The sequence below is a fragment of the Ictalurus punctatus genome, chromosome 2 (assembly GCF_001660625.3).
Source record: "Ictalurus punctatus breed USDA103 chromosome 2, Coco_2.0, whole genome shotgun sequence".
Taxonomy (NCBI): domain Eukaryota; kingdom Metazoa; phylum Chordata; class Actinopteri; order Siluriformes; family Ictaluridae; genus Ictalurus; species Ictalurus punctatus.
In genome coordinates, this window is record NC_030417.2 from 38,447,304 (window position 1) to 38,469,502 (window position 22,199).

At 41.2% G+C, this 22,199-nt stretch overlaps 1 protein-coding gene across 4 annotated transcripts in view; it reads right to left on the reverse strand.

Annotated features, from left to right (window-relative positions):
* ppfia3 (PTPRF interacting protein alpha 3) overlaps window positions 1–22,199 on the reverse strand; it is a 52,937-nt gene that overhangs the window by 6,461 nt on the left and 24,277 nt on the right. For 2 of the 4 annotated variants that reach the window (XM_017483501.3, XM_017483492.3), the window contains exons 9-27: window positions 20,440–20,492; window positions 19,729–19,822; window positions 16,188–16,322; window positions 15,564–15,647; window positions 13,974–14,105; window positions 13,822–13,884; window positions 10,829–10,908; window positions 10,416–10,581; window positions 10,142–10,335; window positions 9,762–10,002; window positions 9,263–9,396; window positions 8,741–8,892; window positions 8,209–8,302; window positions 7,396–7,477; window positions 6,869–7,069; window positions 6,274–6,336; window positions 4,035–4,061; window positions 2,204–2,379; window positions 838–935 (exon numbers count right to left, since the gene is read on the reverse strand). In XM_017483501.3, coding sequence (XP_017338990.1) covers window positions 838–935; window positions 2,204–2,379; window positions 4,035–4,061; window positions 6,274–6,336; window positions 6,869–7,069; window positions 7,396–7,477; window positions 8,209–8,302; window positions 8,741–8,892; window positions 9,263–9,396; window positions 9,762–10,002; window positions 10,142–10,335; window positions 10,416–10,581; window positions 10,829–10,908; window positions 13,822–13,884; window positions 13,974–14,105; window positions 15,564–15,647; window positions 16,188–16,322; window positions 19,729–19,822; window positions 20,440–20,492 — 2,269 coding nt within the window. Of the gene's footprint in view, window positions 1–837; window positions 936–2,203; window positions 2,380–4,034; window positions 4,062–4,137; window positions 4,309–6,273; window positions 6,337–6,868; window positions 7,070–7,395; window positions 7,478–8,208; window positions 8,303–8,740; window positions 8,893–9,262; window positions 9,397–9,761; window positions 10,003–10,141; window positions 10,336–10,415; window positions 10,582–10,828; window positions 10,909–13,821; window positions 13,885–13,973; window positions 14,106–15,563; window positions 15,648–16,187; window positions 16,323–19,728; window positions 19,823–20,439; window positions 20,493–22,199 lie in introns of those variants that run through there. The other 2 variants (XM_047161722.2, XM_047161724.2) reach the window with 2 other exon arrangements.

A 22,199-nucleotide genomic window follows, 5' to 3' on the forward strand; every position in this document is an offset into this window, starting at 1 on the left:
TTTATTTTTTGTCAGGTTTAAAGGGGGTTTAGACGCTATCAAAACCCCACAAATCTCTCGGCTGCTTGTCAGATAATTGACTTGAGTGTGTGCGTAGATGAAGTTTGAATATAAATGACTTCCCCTGCATAAATACTATCTTCGCATTAGGACTCAAAATCGCCAGTTCTTGAATCTGGCCCTTGGTGGATAAATTGATGGATAGAATTAATGGTGCATTCAAGTCGTGTCAGAAAGATCGTATTTACGAGTTGAACGACACTGCAAAGTTGGGATTATGAGTGGGGAAACTCTGGATTTTCTTTGAGCCCGTAGTTGGAGGCGTGTCAGTAAGAAAACATAGTGGAATCGATTGATGTGACGTCCGTAGTCGACGTTAAATTTGTTAAAATTGAATGTTTACTCGCCTCAGAAGCTGATTTCTGTAATTATGTGTTTATGCAGCAAGTTATTGAAATGCAAACAAACTGTTTAACGTTTAAGCACCTTTAGGAAGGAAATGGTTTGATTACTATATAATATGTAAGGATAAAGTTTGCAGTGGCTTCATAAATTGATTCAAAACATTTTTTTTTTTAAATGCAAAATACGCCTGATGCACATTCTTTGTTCTATATATTTTTTGTAGTTAATTAAAAGAAGGCACACCGCCATCTTGCTCCGACCAAAGTGATTTGAATGCACTTGACGTCGTAATTACGACTTCCCGACTTGTAAATACGAACTTTCCAGGAGGACTTGAAAGCACAGTAAATAAAAGATTGTGGTTTTGGTGAAAGCCGTTTTCGTATTTTCGTATTCGGCGGGATGAAAATCTGGTCTAAGGACATACGAGACCTTTATTCTGGTGTTGGCTCTCGTCTCTCTTCCTCTCCAACTCCTTCCGGTCGTAGTTCAGACGCTTCAGGCACATGATGCCGTAGTGCAGGCTCACCCTGAGGTCAAAAGGTCACAAGGGTCAACAAAACGAATCAAAGGCTAAGAAAGCTGCAAAGCATTGAGTTGCAAAGCAGCTGCTCGTTATGGCCAGTCTGTTGCCTTTATCGCCTTTAGCTATATTCCTTCCTGTGAAAATGAGCATGGACACAACGCACGTGCTAGCTAAATCCTACTGCTAACAATTAAGATAGCACAAATGGTATTTACAGCCGAGCTAAAGGCGTAGTGAAAGTGAAAACCAGATAAAAACATGCGGAATATCAACATTTACCTCAGATATGTTGGTAAATTATCAGGAAAATGCCCAGTATTACTACAATTAGGCTGTAAATACATTTATCATCAACGGCTAATCTAACTTTCAATGTTTTTGCTATACTGAGAAATTTCACCACTACATCACAACAAAAAAAAACTTCTAAAGTAGTATAAATACCACAAGAGTGTTTTTTTTTTTTTTTTTTTTTTTTTACATGAAATCTTCTCGTAAACATGGTTACACGTTATCGTATTTTAATGTAGCATAAGACAGCCATGTCTATAAAGCTGCTTTAAGATGACTTGTATAGTGAAAAGGCAAAAAATCATGTTCCACAACATGGGCGTTGAAGTCTGTGGATTTAGGCTGGCTGAATTTAATATTTAGATGCCACCGTGTATATGCAAGCTAATAACGGAGGCTAACAATTAAGCTAGCACAAGTGAAAACCAGATAAAACCATTAGGAATATCAACGTTTACCTCAGATGTGTTGGTAAATTTTCAAGAAAACACTCAGTATGTCATAAAATTGCACTGGAAATATAGTTAGCATCAACCGCTAATCAAACTTCAATTGGTTCTGCCATACTGGAATCATCAGTGCTATGCCACAACATTCTTCTGAAGTGGTAAACTTGAAATGACTTCTGAAGTGGTAAACACTTAAAATAATAATAATAATAAAATAAATAGTAGATCGTTCCGGTGAAATCTTCTCGTAAACGTGATAATGACTGTGGCTAACGATGAAGTTAGCACTAGTGAAAATATGATAAAACAATCAGGAACATCAACATTTACCTCAGATGTGTTGGAAAACATGCAAGAAAAGGCTCAGTATGCCTAAAATTACGCTCATTTAGCATCAAACGCTAATACAACTTTCGTGATATTGAGAAACTCCTGCGTCATGAAAACATGAATTTTAAAATGAGACATCTGACGTGTCTGTAAAGCGTTTAAGCCTTCATACTCTGCACAGGGTTAAAGGTGTTAACGGTACCTGTGAAAGCTGTCCACCATTTTGAGTTGCCCACGCAGCTCTTTCTTGGTGAGGTGGTCCAGCATGCGGGCGTCCACCAGAGACTCCATGAAGTAGCTCCTGTACTGCGGCAGACCCAGACTGGGCAGCCAATCGTTCCCCACCCACTCATGATTCATATCACCGTAGGCCAGAATCTAACAAATACACACACACACACAAACACACACTTTTTCATTAAAGAGTTTTCCACATAGACTGATTATCTGGCAAACATTTTCTCAGGATTATAAAAGACACGCAATTTTTTTTTGTCTGTGTACAAACAAACAAAAATCCATAAATGTGTTATATATTCATGTTTTGTCAGTAATCTATGATAATGCTAATTTATGTTAGCATAGCTATAACATAAAAAAAAAAAATACTGGTGCCAAGTTTGGTGCAGGTTTAAACGATCAAGGTGGAAAATTACCGTAAATGCTAGAGTAGCACAGCCACATTCAATGCATCAATAAGTAATTTCCGAATTTGTTATCTCAACGAGAATATAACTGATTAATTAACGTTAACTCACACACAGGGGGGCACGTATCATCATGCATTACACTTTAAAGAAGCTTTCATATTTTCCCAAGTATTAAATTAGTCAAATTTGGTACTAAAATCGATATTGAAAAGTCTTGATCCAAAGAATCTTTAAAAAATTATTTCTGCATGCACTATATTCTGTCATGTAATCTCTCACCTGTACATATATAACCTGATACAGTATATAACCAGGCTGGTGTTGAATTTAATCAACGCTACATATCATTAAACATGGAAATAATTCCTTTAAAGTCCCCGTGAAATCGAAATTTTCACGTATGAATTTCGTATGAATATGAATGACAGCCTTGAGGTTATCTATAAGCTAGCGCGCTCCAAACCAAGGACAAAATCTGCATTTAGAAGCTTGATGACATCATTCTGCACTTCAGTGTCTCGTCAGATTTTATAGTCCAATCAAATGCTCTCTAGAATCTGAAGTGTCCCGCCTCCAAACATTCTAAAAAAATTTTAAATCATCTTTGCCGAACTCGCCGTTGTTGAGCGAGAGAAACCGTATCAGTAAGCACGTGTCATAAACGTGTCTTTGGCTGTCTGAGCACGCACGTTTTATTCTGTTTTATTCAGCTTTTCAAACTATCAGTCAGTTAAGAAGGAAAAGGCGTGAATTCGTTCACTTGGAAGAAAGTACTAACTGTTGAGTAAGGCTCAGCCCAGGCTGTGAGGTAAGCTTAACGCTATTGGATATTTAAAAATGGGGAGGCGGCACTCAAAACGTCCCACACTGACTTCCTGTTTCAGTGGAAATTATGGTAACACGTTGAATAACTTTAAATACAGCAACTATTACAGAGGTTCGCAAACTGTCGAAAGCCAAAATAAAATCTCATTCTCGGTATCTCTACTAAAAATCAATCAAATTGGTGCGTGTTTAGAAAGAGCAGATGTTATTAAACATTATTCAAATTTAGTACGTGCCGATCAACTCGTTATTGGGTGGAGAAACAATTATTTGATTTATAAAACCAGTTGGAAGGTGAAGACGAAGCTTTCAGATGCTTCGTTGGGTTTTTTTTCTAGCTTATGCAATGGTTTGCCTCTTTAACCAGGAGAAATGAGCACAAGCTACGTGATGGTCCTAAGAGGGGTCTTTCAGGACCACACACTAAGGCTGGACTAATTTTATTTTCTTAAACAGGTCAAAACAAGCTCGTTTCTATCCATCTCCAATCGACAAAAAGCCCCATAAACAGCATGTATCGGGTGAAGTTTGCGTGAACGTGCCGTGCTGCTGACATACCTGATCCCAGCTGAACTCCTTCAGCTCCTGCACAGGTCGAGGAGTTAAAGAGAGACACGGGGAGAGGAGAGGAGAGGAGAGGAGGGAAAGCAGCAGGAGCAGCGGGAAAGACACGCCGATGAAAGGGAAGAAGAAGGAGGGATGTCGAGGGAGGACAGGAAGAGAGGGAACAAAGGGAGGAACAGTTTGTTAGTGACCGGGTCATTAGGTGGAAGCAGTGTGTACACTACGACAGAATTCTGAGGGAAAAGCAGAAGATGCTTAACACTAAAGCCTAGTGAGGACACACAAAGAGGGACAGTGAGATAGAGAGAGAGAGAGAGAGAGAGAGAGAGAGAGAGAGAGAGAAAGAAAGACAGAGAGAGTGAGAGAGAGAGAAAGGGAGACAGAGATCAACAAACGTATCCAACAATTTCCCCTTAATGTCTCTACTCAGGGTGGTCTCCATCTCTCAGCGCTGCTTTACCCCGCTACACGTTTTATTTTTATCAGAGACCAAACACTGACTTATATATTTTTAAAAAGAGCAAACACACAGAAATGTTCATGAAATAAATCCATTAGCTGTGTCTCAGACACTTAAAAGTATTTATTATACATCACTGTCCCTGCTGAACAAAACCAATCCATTAGGAAAAGCTCCGATTTCCAGGATGTACATTAACAGACTCGTCTTAATGGTTTCCATCATATTCCACTGCTGATTTTCCGGTCACTGTTAAAATTCCACCTCAATCTAATAGTGCCGTTTCCGTTAGGAAGACCACATTTTATTAAACTACCAGTAGAGACCAGTAGAAATCCATTAAAGACCACTAGAAATCAACAATGTTTTCCATTACGTAATGTAACCTTAACGAGACTGAGCGTAAAGGTTTCAATCAGATTCTTGAAAATGTCCATTAAGCAACCATTACAAGCAGACATTCCAGTTAAACCACCATTAGAGTCCACCAGAAACGCATTAAATCTTTTAGTTATCACTAGGAACCTCTAATGGTTTCCATTAAGTAATATACTTTACCAAGACTAAAGACTGATGGTTTCCGTTAGGGATTTTATGCTTACTATTAAATATTACCCAAACAAAATGAGACCTTCTTTCACAAGTAGATATAATTACCATCAGAATATAATTAGCTAAGCCATCAGGAACCATTAGAGACCACCAGAAACACATTAAAACCAATCAGGAACAACTACAACCCCTGGCAAAAATGATGGAATCACCACACATAGAGGATGTTCACCGAACTTTTTTACCTCTTTTTTCCTCTACTTGATCTAAAACAAACAAACAAAAAAAAAGCCATTAATTAAAACAATTTAATTACATTTGTTTGAGGTATTTTACACGAAGCCACGTTCAGATATTCAACAAAAAAATTGTCTTGTGTCATATCTGTGATTTGTTTATTTGCTACAAAGTTTTTAAAAAATAAAAATCATTTTTTAAAAAGCCGGGTGAACGTCCTCTACGTGTGGCGATTACATCATTTTCTTTCCAGGGGTTGTAGAAATCTCTAATGGATTCTAATCATGCATATTCATAATCTTCACTGCTAGCTCTAACCAGCTAACATAAGCTAACTCCACAGGGTTTCTGAGAAGATTTTAAAAGTCGTTATCGTACATATTCATAATCTTCGCTGCTAGCTCTAACTAGCCAACAGAAACAAACCTGGCAGGTTTGAGAAAACATCTTTAGGTACTTTCGAGGGCAAAATAGCTAGCTAGCTAAAATAATCTGACTCGAAATTCCTGAGAAGACTGTAAAAGTTGTAGTCATACATTTTCATAATCTTTACTGCTAACTCTAGCTAGCCAACATAATATAACAAGCAAAGCAGTTTTGAGCAAATGTCTTTAGATACTTTTGAGGACAAAACAGTGTTTTTAATTAAGTAGTAAACTGTTAAGCAAAATGTGGTGTTTTGGTTAATGCTAGGTAGCTTGTGACTTCTGGGAGAGCCCAGGCTCTGAGATTCGGGATCACTGATGATTCATGAGCATGATCTGAAAGCGTGGTGTGTTTTATTCTGGGTTGATGTGATGGGGTTGGATGACTGATGGACGATCCCGAACAAAAAACATCGGTGAAGTCTGTCATTATATTAGTTCTAGTCGGAATATCTTAGCTGAAATGGATAGTAGCTAATGTCAGATGGGTAATAAGGCTGCATGTATGTGTAGTGTAGCGTCTGTTGTTAAGGAATTAAGAGAAATGAAAGTTACTCACCGGTTTGGTGGCTGCAGTGAGAGACTCCATTTCAGCGTGCGTCATCCACACATTACTGGTCGACTAAAAACACAGATACACACAGGACATTGTTACTCAGTGAGAAAATTCAGAACCGGCTTTTGAGTTCTTTTACTGAACACTGTAAAGCCAAACAAGGATATTGTGTGTGTGTGTGTGTGTGTGTGTGTGTGTGTGTGTGTGTGTGTGTGTGTGTGTGTTTCAAATGAATACCGTTATAATGCTGTTAAAACCTGCTTGGTGAGTGAAAGTGAACGTTAGGATGCTTTCATTTATGCAGCGTTTAGTCAGTCTGGACCGCTTGCGTGTTCTCTGAATCAATTTGTCCACAGGAAGTGAACATTTTCATCCCTACAGACACCTCGGAATATGATTTTATCTTTCTGGTTTATTTAAGTATGTGCAGTGTGAAATCAAATCATACCAAACCAAACGAAATGAATCAAAAGAATCAATTTCACTCTGATTCAGTTTTGATTCGACACACAGACTAAGAGGTATGCAAGTTCCCTTTGTGTTAGGTAAATGTGCAACGTATGTGTGTGTGTGTGTGTGTGTGTGTTTGCGTTCGTACAGAGCGGGTGCTGGCTGGGGCAGATGGGCTGGTGAGTGACACCATCTCCTGGATGGCGAGGCGCAGTTTGAGGCGGTGCAGCGGGTTACTGATGCCGATCTCACGTTGGATCTCTGTGTCGGACAGATTAGCCATGATCGCTCCGCTCTTCACGTTAGCACGACACGCTGCCACGTACCATGCCGGCATGCCCACCCACAACTGAGAGAGAGAGAGAGAGAGAGAGAGAGAGAGAGAGAGATGAAGAAATATGGTTAGGAAAAGAGAGAAATAGATAGGACGTTATGATGCATAGAAACAACATGGTGAGAAAAAGTACCTGCGTGTGTGTGTGTGTGTGTGTGTGTGTGTGTGTGTGTGTCTTTTTGCGTAGTTAAAAGGTTAGATATACTGAGCTTTTTACATTGATAACGTCTACATATCGCCCCCTGGTGTTGTGTAGCCCTTGCAGGTGCTGCGATATAAACATGGCATACAAGTAATAATAAGTATGTAAATATTTATATGTAAATAAAACCAGTCCAAACCTCCAGCCAGGACACCACGGTGGGGCCGTCCCACGAGGCGAAGGGAAGCCCCTGACGACACGCCTCCTCCAACAGCTCGTGCCTTAAAGGAAGGAAGAAAGAGTGACCTTGAGGTTCTCGCTTTAATAAAATGAGACATGAGCATGATTTTTGCATCAAAACCACCACAAGAAGAAAGAGATACGCTACAGAAAGAAGAGAGAAATTAAACGAGGAGGAAGCAAGTGAACGGGTCTCAAATATGATGCTTTTCTATATAGAAATGTTTTATTCCTCTTATACAGTACCACAGCGAATACTTTTTGATCCATTTCTAGTTACGTTGCGTAACATCCGTGAAACAAGTTATTTCCTGTGAATACGAGTCCATGTGAACGAGCTGCTACTACAGAAGGGATAACTTATTAGAACGAGCACGGTAATATAACAATATAATGCGCTTTGACTACTGACAGAAAATGAGAAAATTAATTAAACACCTCGTGGCCAATCAGAATCAAGAATTTGGCAGCACTGTGGTATAAATGACATTAATTTGCTCAACTTAATGCCTCATTTTATGACGCTTTTAACAAGCTAGCCGTTTATGTTATGGCTGACGTATTGCAAAGCCAGTTAGCTTTGAATATCTAGCTAACATTAGTTAGTTACAGCTTCCTGTTTTTAGATCTGGCACACGCTCTCTACACTGGACTCTTCTCGGTATAAAAAATGTCGACATTTGGCAGGTCAAACATCACTGCCCTGCAAACGTCCCCTACAGTAAGTGATTTGAGACACAGCCCATGTTGAGAAGAAAAGAGACGAGCGTACTTCTTCTTGCTGCGACGGTCCTTGTCCACCGGTCCGGCCATCTTGGTGAGACCGAGCGGGTCAACGGAGCCCAGATCATCAGAGGGAGTGGAAGCTGGAACAGAAAACGAGGCTAAACTTAAACCGTGTTGTTAAAAGTGGTTAGTGGTGGACTTTGGACACCACGATAAATTTAACAACCTCCTAGTTTCATGTGCGTCCATGTCCCAAATGGTCCTATACTTCATATTCCAGGCCCTTCCATCTCTGTCCATCATGTTCCTGTCACTTTGTGCCACCTGTCCGTCATGTCTCTACTCGTAGTTGCCATGCCCCTCATATCTTTGCCCTTTATTTGTCTCTACAATGCTATGACTCTGTGCAGATCCATCATGTCCCTTTCCTTCGTGTCCTGGTCTCTACCCTTCATCTCTTGGTCCCCAATGACCTTGTCTTCTATCTCTGCCCGTCATGTCCCTGTACCTTACGGGTCTCTTTTTTTCTCAGCCCACGTCCCTTGTCTCTGTCCTTTGTCTTCCTGTCCCTGGCTCACCCAAAGAAGTGGACTCGCGGCCTGGCTGTCCCATGCGTCCCTTCTCCTTCTTTCCAAACAGGCGACCGATGGAAGACTTGATGCTTTTCTTTTTGCTGGCCTTGTGGAGGGAATCCTGACTGCTGTTAGAGCTGCTGCCGTCCGCCGAGAGACTGCAGGGACAAGAGACAAAGAGACAGCGAGAGAGAGAGAGAGAGAGAGAGAGAGAGAGAGAGATACTTTTTTAAATAATATACAGTTTGGGGTGGAGACTCAGGACAGTTTAACTAGACTATGTTAAGCTATATATATATATATATATATATATATATATATATATATATATATATATATATCACACTCGTGATCACAAATATAAATTGAAACTACGACTATATAATACCGATATTGTGTTAAATTATTCCGCGATACGTTTTCCGAGACATTGTACCGCAAGTTCGCTATAATTTTTTTTTTCCAAATTCTGATTTGGTGGCAGTTTTTTTTTAATTATTTATTAATTATTTTTAAAAACTGACTGACCTGCGGAACTCGCGGCTGTCATCCAGCATGGCTCCGGGGTGGGTGTGGCTCATTCTGTCCAATCGCAGCGCACGAGGGGTGGGTGGAGGGGTGGAGTCCAGCAGGGCCAGGGACCTATCGTCTTCCTTGTTGTTCTGAGAAACAAAACGAATCTGATGATTTAATCAGACAATTAGACATATCTACAAATAATATATCTAACTAGTGATCAAACTTTTTATCTAATAAGCACGTTTTGTATAAATTAAGAAAAAATGAATATAAGTTGATTCATTGTGTCACATAATAGGCTTTTTTTTAATTAAAAAATATTTTGTGCTGTAGCCTAGTTTAGTTTTTGTACTGTTAGCGTTACCTTATTTAATCCTAAAATCGAAAATGCTGATCTTAAAATTATTGTTGCTTAATTTTTGAACTGAGCATGTTTACAAGACCTGATCCAGAACGTACTACAGAACTGTGTCGTGTTCTCATTGACAAAGTTTTGCTGATACGCTACCTGTCTGTCGGTCTCGCGTGCCGGAGAATGGGGCAGGCGTGGGGTGGAGTGACCCGAGCTGGGCGGAGAGGGGGACGCCAGAGTGGAAGAGGTGAGTGACGGAGTAATGAAGGTCCTGCCACTGGCGTCTCTTCCCAAAGAGGACGGAGGAACCGGGGGTCCGTCCAGAGCCACGCTGCTCACACGGCTCTCGATCTCCTCAGCCCTCAGCTCTGTGTTCTCCTTCTCCTCCTGAATCAACCTGAATCAGACACACAGACAGAATTCATGAAGCGCTGGGAGACTTTAAAAAATGTTGGAGGTGTGCCAAATAGCTGGAAAATGCAAAGGAATGATGAATGATGAAAAAAAAGAGTAGTGTTAGTGAATCTGAAGCTCACTTGATCTCCTTATTGATGGCCTCCAGCTGTTCCTGAAGCATGATGGCCAGCGTCTGGACATCCGTCTGTCCGCTGGGAGAAAGCAGCTCAGAGCCGAAGAGCGTCTCGCGATCCTCATCGTCATCGGAGCAGCCGCCTTCGACTCCGCCCTCGAAACCCGGGCCGAGCAAAGCGCCACTCTCCCATTCGCCGTACTGCACAGGAGAGGAGGGGTTTAGTGATCTAACCTCGAATATATATATAGCTTCAATGCAAGTTAACTGACGCTTCTCACTTTGCTGGCGTCCTCTCTGGCTCCGCCCCAGCGTCCACGGTGGGCCCGTCTGACCACGCCCCCTGAGCCTGTACTGCCATAGTGATCCAGGTGAGTGGTGGAGCCAGCAGGTAGAGATCCGCCTCCCTGGGAGTACCTGAGCTCCAGAGCACTTCCGGGAAGAGAGCTGCCGAGGAGAACCGAGAACCAACCGTCTCTTTCGATATAAATTATTAGACACGTGCATTTATACTTGCAGAGAAAAATCCTAAGCTTGAAAGTTCATTATAAAGGTTACACAAATCCTCACCATGCGCACTTCCTTTTAGTGCTAGTGCTCTAAATACTGCACGACAAAAATCACTAGACTTTGCAATGTTGAGGCTAGCTCTTAAAACCGTTCAGAACACCAATGAGGAGGAGGAGGAGCTTACCGAGAGTAGGAGGAGCTTGACCTGCCCCTCAGCTGATCCAGTTCCAGCTGCAGCCTCTCCAATTCCGCAATCAGCTGATCCTGAGAGAGAGAATTAAAGAGGATGAAAAAGGTTCAAAAAAGAGCGTGCAGATGAGTACTGAGGTCAGTACTGAGGTGAGTACTGAGGTGAGTACTGAGGTGTGCAGGTGAGTACTGAGGTGAGTACTGAGGTGTGTACTGAGGTGAGTACTGAGGTGTGTACTGAGGTGAGTACTGAGGTGTGTACCGAGGTGTGCAGGTGAGTACTGAGGTGTGTACTGAGGTGAGTACTGAGGTGAGTACTGAGGTGAGTACTGAGGTGAGTACTGAGGTGTGTACCGAGGTGAGTACTGAGGTGTGTACTGAGGTGAGTACTGAGGTGTGCAGGTGAGTACTGGGGTGAGTACTGAGGTGTGCAGGTGAGTACTGAGGTGTGCAGGTGAGTACTGAGGTGTGCAGGTGAGTACTGAGGTGTGTACTGAGGTGAGTACTGAGGTGTGCAGGTGAGTACTGAGGTGAGTACTGAGGTGTGCAGGTGAGTACTGAGGTGTGCAGGTGAGTACTGAGGTGTGCAGGTGAGTACTGAGGTGTGTAGGTGTGTAGTGATTTATACGGGTGTGTAGTGATCTGTGTGGGTGTGTAGTGATCTGTGCAGGTGTGTAGTGATCTGTGTAGGTGTGTAGTGATTTATACGGGTGTGTAGTGATCTGTCTGGGTGTGTAGTGATGTATACGGTTGTGTATTGATCTGTGTAGGTGTGTAGTGATTTATACAGGTGTGTATTGATCTGTGTAGGTGTGTAGTGATGTATACAGGTGTGTAGTGATCTGTGTAGGTGTGTAGTGATTTATACAGGTGTGTAGTGATCTGTGTCGGTGTGTAGTGATTTATATGGGTGTGTAGTGATCTGTGTAGGTGTGTAGTGATTTATACGGGTGTGTAGTGATCTGTGTAGGTGTGTAGTGATTTATATGGGTGTGTAGTGATCTGTGTAGGTGTGCAGTGATTTATACGGGTGTGTAGTGATCTGTGTGGGTGTGTAGTGATCTGTGTAGGTGTGTAGTGATCTGTGTAGGTGTGTAGTGATTTATAAGGGTGTGTAGTGATCTGTGTAGGTGTGTAGTGATTATATGGGTGTGTAGTGATCTGTGTAGGTGTGTAGTGATTATATGGGTGTGTAGTGATCTGTGCAGGTGTGTAGTGATTCATACGAGTGTGTAGTGATCTGTGTAGGTGTGTAGTGATTTATACGGGTGTGTAGTGATCTGTGCAGGTATGTAGTGATTATATGGGTCTGTAGTGATCTGTGTAGGTGTGTAGTGATTTATACGGGTGTGTAGTGATCTGTGTAGGTGTGTAGTGATTCATACGGGTGTGTAGTGATCTGTGCAGGTGTGTAGTGATTCATACGAGTGTGTAGTGATCTGTGCAGGTGTGTAGTGATTTATACGGGTGTGTAGTGATCTGTGCAGGTATGTAGTGATTATATGGGTCTGTAGTGATCTGTGTAGGTGTATAGTGATTTATACGGGTGTGTAGTGTTCTGTGTAGGTGTGCAGTGATTCATACGGGTGTGTAGTGATCTGTGTAGGTGTGTAGTGATTCATACGGTTGTGTAGTGATCAGTGTAGGTGTGTAGTGATTATATGGGTCTGTAGTGATCTGTGTAGGTGTGTAGTGATTCATACGGTTGTGTAGTGATCTGTGTAGGTGTGTAGTGATTTATACGGGTGTGTAGTGATCTGTGCAGGTGTGTAGTGATTTATACGGGTGTGTAGTGATCTGTGCAGGTGTGTAGTGATTTATACGGGTGTGTAGTGATCTGTGTAGGTGTGTAGTGATTTATATGGGTGTGTAGTGATCAGTGTAGGTGTGTAGTGATTATATGGGTGTGTAGTGATCTGTGTAGGTGTGTAGTGATTTATATGGGTGTGTAGTGATCTGTGTAGGTGTGTAGTGATCTGTGTAGGTGTGTAGTGATCTGTGCAGGTGTGTAGTGATCAGTGTAGGTGTGTAGTGATTATATGGGTGTGTAGTGATCTGTGTAGGTGTGTAGTGATCTGTGTAGGTGTGTAGTGATCTGTGTAGGTGTGTAGTGATCAGTGTAGGTGTGTAGTGATTATATGGGTGTGTAGTGATCAGTGTAGGTGTGTAGTGATTATATGGGTGTGTAGTGATCTGTGTAGGTGTGTAGTGATTTATATGGGTGTGTAGTGATCTGTGTAGGTGTGTAGTGATCTGTGTAGGTGTGTAGTGATCTGTGCAGGTGTGTAGTGATCAGTGTAGGTGTGTAGTGATTATATGGGTGTGTAGTGATCTGTGTAGGTGTGTAGTGATCTGTGTAGGTGTGTAGTGATCTGTGTAGGTGTGTAGTGATCAGTGTAGGTGTGTAGTGATTATATGGGTGTGTAGTGATCTGTGTAGGTGTGTAGTGATTTATATGGGTGTGTAGTGATCTGTGTAGGTGTGTAGTGATCAGTGTAGGTGTGTATTGATTATATGGGTGTGTAGTGATCTGTGTAGGTGTGTAGTGATCAGTGTAGGTGTGTAGTGATTTATACAGGTGTGTAGTGATCTGTGTAGGTGTGTAGTGATCTGTGCAGGTGTGTAGTGATCTGTGTAGGTGTGTAGTGATCAGTGTAGGTGTGTAGTGATCTGTGTAGGTGTGTAGTGATCTGTGCAGGTGTGTAGTGATCAGTGTAGGTGTGTATTGATTATATGGGTGTGTAGTGATCTGTGTAGGTGTGTAGTGATCTGTGCAGGTGTGTAGTGATCTGTGTAGGTGTGTAGTGATCAGTGTAGGTGTGTAGTGATCTGTGCAGGTGTGTAGTGATCTGTGTAGGTGTGTAGTGATTTATACAGGTGTGTAGTGATGAGTGCAGTACTGTATACGGTCATGCTCACTGATTGTGTTTTTACTCATGTGCACAGGTGTGTATAAACCTGTGCAGGTGTGTGTAGAGGTGAATGTACCTTGTTTGCCAGCAGATCATCTTGGATCTTCTTCATATTGGCGAGCTCCTCAGACAGCGCGTTCTGTGAGACAGCAGCGAGTCTTACTCTTACTTGGTTCACACTTGGGGAAAAAAATGATTTGTAAAAATCCGTCCCGTCTCGACACCCACCTTCTCCTCGAGAGCCGCCATGCGCTCCTTCAGGTGGAGCTGCAGGCGCTCGTTCGACTCGGACAGCAGCTTGTCCACGGTGTCTGAGAGACGCTTGTTGTGTTCGTCGTTCATCCGCTCCCTCTGTCTCGCCTGGACGAGAGAGAGAGAGAGAGAGAGAGAGAGAGAGAGAGAAAGGAAGTGAGTGGGAGGAAAAAAACAAGTGCACTTTAAGGGTATCACATTCTGGAAAATAAGAAATGTAAAGAAATATAAAGAAAAGAAGAGACTTTCGGAACTTTAATATACACGGTCCTAAAGCCTGTCTTATTTTGTCAACAGCTGAAAGAAAACTGTAAAGCAGTCTGACTTGTCAGCGGTACGGACATCCGGACTCAGCGATGTGGAGTCGAAAACATACAGGAAATTAAACAGAGGTCGCCATGGTGATGATTGACATCTAAGCTGTAAATATGAAGGTCTTGAATTAAAGGAGCAGTCCAACCGAAACTGAAGTACGTTCGCGTCCTTATTTTCTACGCTAACGTCGTTAACGAATAACGGAAGTCGAGCGTCTTCAGTGATGTCACACGGACAGGCGGCCATCTTGGACGACCGTAATCAGAACCGATCTTTGCGCAATTTGGTAATCACTCCAGTCCAAACTTCTGGCAGGAATTATAGAAAGTTTAAACTTAAAGGCGTAAGTCAGGTCAAGTGCGTTCTCATCGTCGTTCCTCTATGTAGCAGGACATAACTGGACATAACGAGTAAATACACAACAGCGTGGAATGAGCGCTGGACAGTGAATAAACTGAACCTGGGCTGTAAACTGTAAAGTATTTAGTAGTGTAGCAGCAAACACAAACTTTTAAAAATAAGACGCATCTTAGAGCTTAGTGATGTAATGTAAAGCAAGTACATAGCAATATGCGAGTATGTGCACGGAAGAGACTCCCACTACTAGTTCAGACTTAAAGAAGTAAACCTGTTTGATTGACTACCTCGTGTCCCTGTGATTTTACGCCAAACTATTCCTTTATTTATCCTGGCTTTCTCTCAGCTATTTATACACTCTGCCTGTGATGTTATGCGTCACGTGACTCCGTATCGGTCTGGGCCGAGGTGCGTTCTCGGGCGCGTTTTTCTCCGCTCGCGTGGCAGGGGAAGGCTAAAAATGATATTCTATATTTTTGTCCCAGACACACTGACAGCTCTTTCTCGGAAGTTCTCGTCTTCCTACTTCTTTTCGCTTTTTAATAATAACTTTTTTTTTTCTTTCTTGACACCCAAGAGTTCCAATTATTCCACACACACACACACACACACACACACACACACACACACACACACACACTCACGCTCCACGGTGTCTTCGTGTAAAACATAACGGCCTAAAATGCTCTGGTTATCCGTTATTAGAGCGCTGAGTGTTAAACTCCACCATCAAACAAAACGACGGCGTGAGAGAGAGAGAGAGAGAGAGAGAGCGAGAGAGAGAGCGAGAGAGCGAGAGCGAGAGAGAGAGCGAGAGAGAGAGCGAGAGAGAGAGAGCGAGAGAGAGAGCGAGAGAGAGAGATGATGTAAAAGGGGAAGAGAATCGTGACTCACTCTCTGCAGCTCCTGGTTCTTCTCCTCCAGTTGTGCCTCCATCTGTCGCAGTCGCTCCTCGAAGTTGCCATGGCGTTCCTCAGCCTGCGACAGAAGGACGGAGCGAAAGAGACGAAGCGTGACGGACGAGAGGAAGAGAAAGAACGAGAGAACGAGGCAATTAAAAGGACTCGTGTGTATAAAAATCCCCAATATAGTGCTGGATTAAAGACTTTGGCAAACAAAATTTCATTTACAAGTCACTTGTGTCGCTTGTAGTTTGGTCTCTTGTGTTCTTTGTTAACGTCTCTGTACACATTTAATGACCGGTTATCCAACTGCGAAAAAGTTGGGACAGTATGGAAAATGCTAATAAAAAGAAAGAGGAGTGATGTGCACCTTGACTTGTATTTAAAGATAAAAGGTATAAAGACGAGGTATGTGATGTTTTATCTAATCAACCGCATAGTTTTTGAAAAGTACATATTTGGGCGAGACAGAGCTCCAGAGATAAAACGAAAGCAAACCTAAGCCACTCAACACGTCTTAGTGGATCAAGTACTTTTGGGATAAAGATGGAAAACGGCAGGGATTTTACACCTGTGTGTGTGTGTGTGTGTGTGTGTGTGTGTGTGTGTGTGCTACCTTGTTGAGAGCGGCCACTCTCTGAGCGAGTTGAGCCTCGATCTCGGGCAGCGTCTCGGCTCTCTGCAGCGTCTGCTGGAGCTTCTGCTTGGCGTCATCCAGACGTTCCTGCAGCTGCCTGCTCTTCTCCTCACTCTGCGGTGAAGAAAAGAAAGCAGAAGAGCGAGAACCAAAGAACAGACGAGCAGATGAGAAAGACAAGCTTGAGTGAACACTCCTTAACTTAACCTCAACTTAAGCATTAAACAACCGGGAATGAATTCACACGTGTTTTCATGCACGTTTCATAACTAATGCACGGCGTCGTTCATCCTCAGCACGGAAACAGTCATAGTACCGTACGCGCCGCGTTAAGAAGGACAGAACTGTTCCGCGATCTCTCTCTTTCACCGTCCAGGCACCATTTTGTCGTTTTCAGCTCTCTTTACTCGGTTTTTTGTTTTGGGGGCGTGGTTAAACGCGAATGTGGCGTGAACACGCTTGGTAATCAATTTCGAATTGGCGTTTATCGACGTACACACGCGAGTACGAGGAAAATCGGATCCAATTTTTTGCAAATCTAGAAGAAATTATTCGTTCGGTTTGAGCTACAAAAAACTTTCGATTGTAACCGAATACAGCTTTCTATTCTGCGCTGTTTTTTCGTGCAGTTTAGGTTAGATAAGGTTATATAACACACATTTATTACACTGCAAATACATTTTAGCACATAACCTTAACTGTAGCTGTAACGACCGGGTCAATATTTTTATTCTCATTGCACTGTGTATTTTGTGTGTTTTCTGCATGTACAGTGACCCTGGGTGTGCAAAATGCACTATATAAATAAATGAAACATTATTATTATTATTATTATTATTATTATTATTATTACTACTACTGCTAATGTACTGACTATCAAATAAATGTTGTAATTACCATAACGGGGCTAAAAAAAAAACAATATAAAAATAGTAATCAACAAAAATATCGAATTGATATGTCATTTTTGTCCACGTTAAGCCAGAGCTTGTCTCAGGCTTTCAGACTGTAAAGCTCTAAACTCAGGTAGGGCTCTAAGAGTTAAATCACGCCACATTAAGCCATTAACCTTTCGACCAGGACAATATGAGAGAAAGGAAGTTTAATAAAAAAATAAACCTAATCTCGAGAACACAGCATCCGCAGCATGAAAAAAAACCATACACACACACACACACACACACACACACACACACACACACAGAAAAACAAAGCCGGTCCACATCCGAACGCCGTGATTACACACGCTCAGGCCTCGGAGCACAACGCCGGATAATTGTGAGATTTTATCTCGTTGTGGAGCGACCGTGTCCCGAACTGGACAAGCCGTGTCTCGTTAGAGCTGTTTACAACTTTACAAACGATCCAAACATTAGCCCACATTACACTAAATCATACAAGATCATTAAACGTCTTTTGCCTGAAATAGGTTTTTTTTTTTTTTTTTGCAGTGTTCTGCTAACTGGCAGATCGTTTGACTCATTGTAAGCATTTTAATTAGAAAGAAGTGAATAGACGAAAACAATTTAAAGCTTCGAATTCGTAAAATTTTACATAACTATAATATTTTAGGAAATATCGTAAACATTAACCCACGTTACAGTGAAGAAAACGTATTTAATATTGTCGGGTGTTTCCCCCTTCGTGCCGAGCGCACTACTCCGAACTGCCGTGTGTGTTTGTTTATGTTGCCACGTGTGTGTTTGTTTATGTTGCCACGTGTGTGTTTGTTTATGTTGCCATGTGTGTTTATCTTTTGATCCGCGTCTCGTCTCCACCCGCGTCCCGTCATTGGTCGTCTCCTTCGTTTGTCTGGATTACTCGCACATGTTTTCCCTTTGATTTGTTTGTGTATTTAAACCCCGGCGTTTCTCCGATCAACAGGAAGTATCGTTCGGCGTTTACCCGCCTGTCGTTACCGGGCCTTTTGTTCCACGTTCTGGTTCTCCGCTTCTCGAATCTCGTTCACGTCCCTCGTTTGTGTACTTTGGATCACCCCGATATCCTCGTTCACAAATCGCCTGACCTCAGTCTGGTCCCGGTTCCTGATTTCCATTCGCGTTTTTGGATCCGTGTACCTGTTCTTCAAATAAAACTGCAACTGAATCCGTCTCAGACGTCATTTCCCGACAACTATACTACAGCTCTATCTAGTAATCTCCGTTAAAAAGATCACCATGAACCGAAGATATAACATTATTAACCCTGTTTCTAGACGTGTTTTGTACATTATTCTATTTACTTATTTAAAGAAATACATGCTTAAAATTAGAAAATGATCTGCCAGTGATCAGAACATGACTATTTCAAGCTTGAAATGAGTAAAAATAGGTTTCATTATATTTTAAAATATACAGTATATAATATAATATCATATAATATTTGGTTTATTGCAATCTTATAATAGGAAATACTAGATACATTTGACTACAGTATTTATTTATTTATTTATTATTGCGTCGTAGACCTGAGATTCACATAAAAGTCTCCAAGACAGAGACATCTTCTTGAAGATAAGTGAAGATATCTTGAATAAAGGAAAAGTTATCTAATATTTCTCATTATGAGATTATAATATAACAAAAATAAGAGTATTAAACCTATTCCCAGAGTTTTTAACCTCAGGGATCTTGGGGTACAAGGTGGGGTACACCCTGGACGGGGTGCCAATACATACACATTCACACACCCATTCATACACTACGGACAATTTGGACACGCCAATCAGCCTACCATGCATGACCGAGGGAGGAAACCGGAGTACCCGGAGGAAACCGCAAACTCCACGCGCAGGGCAGCGGCAGGAATCGAACCCTCAACCTTGGAGGTGTGAGGCGAGCGTGCTAACCACTAGGCGCCCTTATGTGCCAATATTTTAAGACTATTCCAAGCTTAAAATGAGTAAATATATGTACAGACAGGCTTCCTAATCTTATATTTGCTTGAAAACCATCTAATAAAGAGAACCCTTAGTTCAATTTGCTTATATTCAAGATATTTTCACTTGCTAAGATAATACATGTTTATCTCCAATAAAAATCTGTCAGAATTCAGCCACTTGTGCGCAACATTTGATTTATTTTTGTATTAAATTCGACCATTTCTGATTTGAGGTAACACAATATATTAGAAATGACCCCTTTCCTTGCGTTGAGCGGGTCTTAAAACTCCACGCTTCTTTCTTTCTTTTTTACTCTGAATATAAAAACATGGAAACTGGAACAGTATTCGAAGAGTGAAATTCGTTCTGTATCACACGCTGTTCTGCAAGGGCATCGCTTTGTGATAAATGTGTCCCAGAATGCACTGCTAAACCTGACCTTAGCAACAGATTACTATACACAGATCTCTGTCAGAATACCCACAATGCACTGCACTGTTGCAGTGATGACACATTAGTAGTGAAGTATAAACAGAAACACACACACACACACACACACACCGAGTGCTATTTATAGTTCACATGCACAGCAGATGCTTAAAAAATTTATTTTTAAAACGCAGAAGGGCGAGTGTGTACCTGTCTGTACAGAGACTCCTTACTGGCCAGTTCATTCTCCAGCTTGTCTTTGATGTCGTGGAGAGACGTCGCCTCCCGCTGGGCGCTCAGGTACCTGCAGGGAAAAGAACCCGCTCCTGGATCTCAGTATTGATGTCACGAGGAACTAAAATGCATTTGAAATAGCAACAGCAATATCAAATATCCAGCCAGCTGTATGATTCATTCTGTTTATACCACGATGCGGCCGAATGCTCGAATCTGATTGGTCAGAAGTTTTTGTATATATTTCTATAGCAGCCAGGCTCATTCGAACGGTTTCCACTACAAATACCTTTTTTTTTAAAAACATCAGCTAACCATTAAAACCACTAACATTATTGCAACAAATTAGCAGTAGAGACCCACAGGGACCGTTATAGTTGCCGTTAAAAGCAATACAATTCCCATTATAACCATTAAAACCATTACAAATTCTATGGGAGTTTCTATTGGGTTTTTTTTTTTTTTCTTTCAGTAGGGTCAGAAGCTTTCCACAACAATAAAATGTAACTCTAAACAGATAAAAAACACAAAGTGTTCTTAAGCCAATTTTTTAAATGTAATTGTTGGAAAACTACAGCTGTTTGTTGAAGGAGCAGCTGCTACTATTTTATGCTGATTCATGAATTCACAAGCTCAAACACACACACACACACACACACACACACACACACACACACACACACTTACCTGCGTTCTAAGGTTGTAATTCTCTCCTCCATATCCTCTCTCTGACACAGAGCCTATGAGTGAGAGAGAGAGAGAGATGTTATGTAAGGTAGCTAACATTAAGGTAGCTAACAGCTCAGCATACTTACTATTTAGCCCTTTACACTCCATCAATTTTGAGACTTACTGAAGCATTACTGAAGAATTACTGAAGCATTTATAATAATAATAATATAACGAGCTTAAAGACAAATAACTGAATAAGAACATGGAAGTTTAAAGTGTTCGCCGGTTAACAAAAAATTTCAGATACTGCTATTGCTAATAAACAGAAAATACTCAATCAAACCAAATACCTTTTTAAAAATATCTAGGTTAAATTTGTTCCCTCAGAAGATCAGGCTTTAACACACTGACAGAAATATTCAACAGAAAATACTTTCTGCAAGTTGTTTGAACACACTGGATGTGGATTGAATATGGATGCAGACGAAAAGCTAGCTCGTGATTTTAACTAGCCAGCACGTTTTGCCAACATGAAGGCAGGATGAGCGACGGAAAAGGAGACCAAATTGTTTAGAACGTTAACATTTACCTCAGATGTGTTGAAAATTGATTAGGAAAATGCTCAGAATTACTCAAATGACACTAGATTAGCATCAAGCGTTAATCCAGTTTCCACTGAGATACAGAGGCTACATCACCACTGTACAAGGCTTTACAAATCCTGATTTCTAAAGATATACATCCTCATAGAAATGAACTCAATTATCCAGATTTTTCAGATATTAGGAATATCATTCAGACTAGCTTTAGTAAATTTACTGTATTGTGATTTAGGTGTAAACATGGGGTTTTGTTTGTATTCCTGCTAAGCTATCCATCAGATTAGTAATACTTTATTAGACAGTGTGTAAACATAGCCGTTTTGTAGCTTATTGTCAAAGATCAGTATCACAAACATTATTATCAGAACAGTTATTGACGGGTGATGTGTAGTACAGCCGGAGGCTAACCAGACACAAAGGCTAGCGCAGGCTAGTGCTAACATGCTCAAGTTAATGCCAAAAGACAGTAGCTTGGAATGCTAACCGCACGCTACTTGTGAGTTTTAAGGAATTTGTGGGTGGTCGGATGTTACACAATAGCGGGAGAACAGAGAGAGAGAGAGAGAGAGAGAGAGAGAGAGAACGAAAGAGAAGAATGTTCTCAGACTCAGAAAAGTTTTGATTAATTGCTTGTTTTGAATCAGTTGTGTTAAATTGTTTGTTTTGGAACTGAACTGAATCACTTGTTGTGAATCAGTGTTTTTGATTCTGTTATTCTCAAATATCTTGTTTTTATTATTTCAGTTATTGTTGCTGTTTTGAGATGTTTTTATTTTTATTTTTGTTGTTTGCTTTAAATCGCTGGTTTTGAATCAATTGTGTTAAACCGCTTTGAATTGAATCACTCGTTTTGAATCAGAGGTTCTGACTCGGTTGTTTTTAAACAACATCTTGTTTTAAATTGATTCGTTTAAATGAATGGATTCATGCTTCTTGGTATCACTGACTGGGGTGGTTTGTTTTGAAACAAATTTGTTAAAACGTTTATTTTTGGAGCCGAATCGCTGAACTGAATCACTGAGTCAGTGTTTCTGATTCTGTTATTATTAAATGTCTTGTTTTAAATCGATTATGTCGCATTGTTTGCTTTTGAACAGTTGGTTTATTTTGGAATCACTTTTTCTGAATCAGTGATTTGATTCAGTTGTTCTGAATATCTCGTTTTAAAGTGAT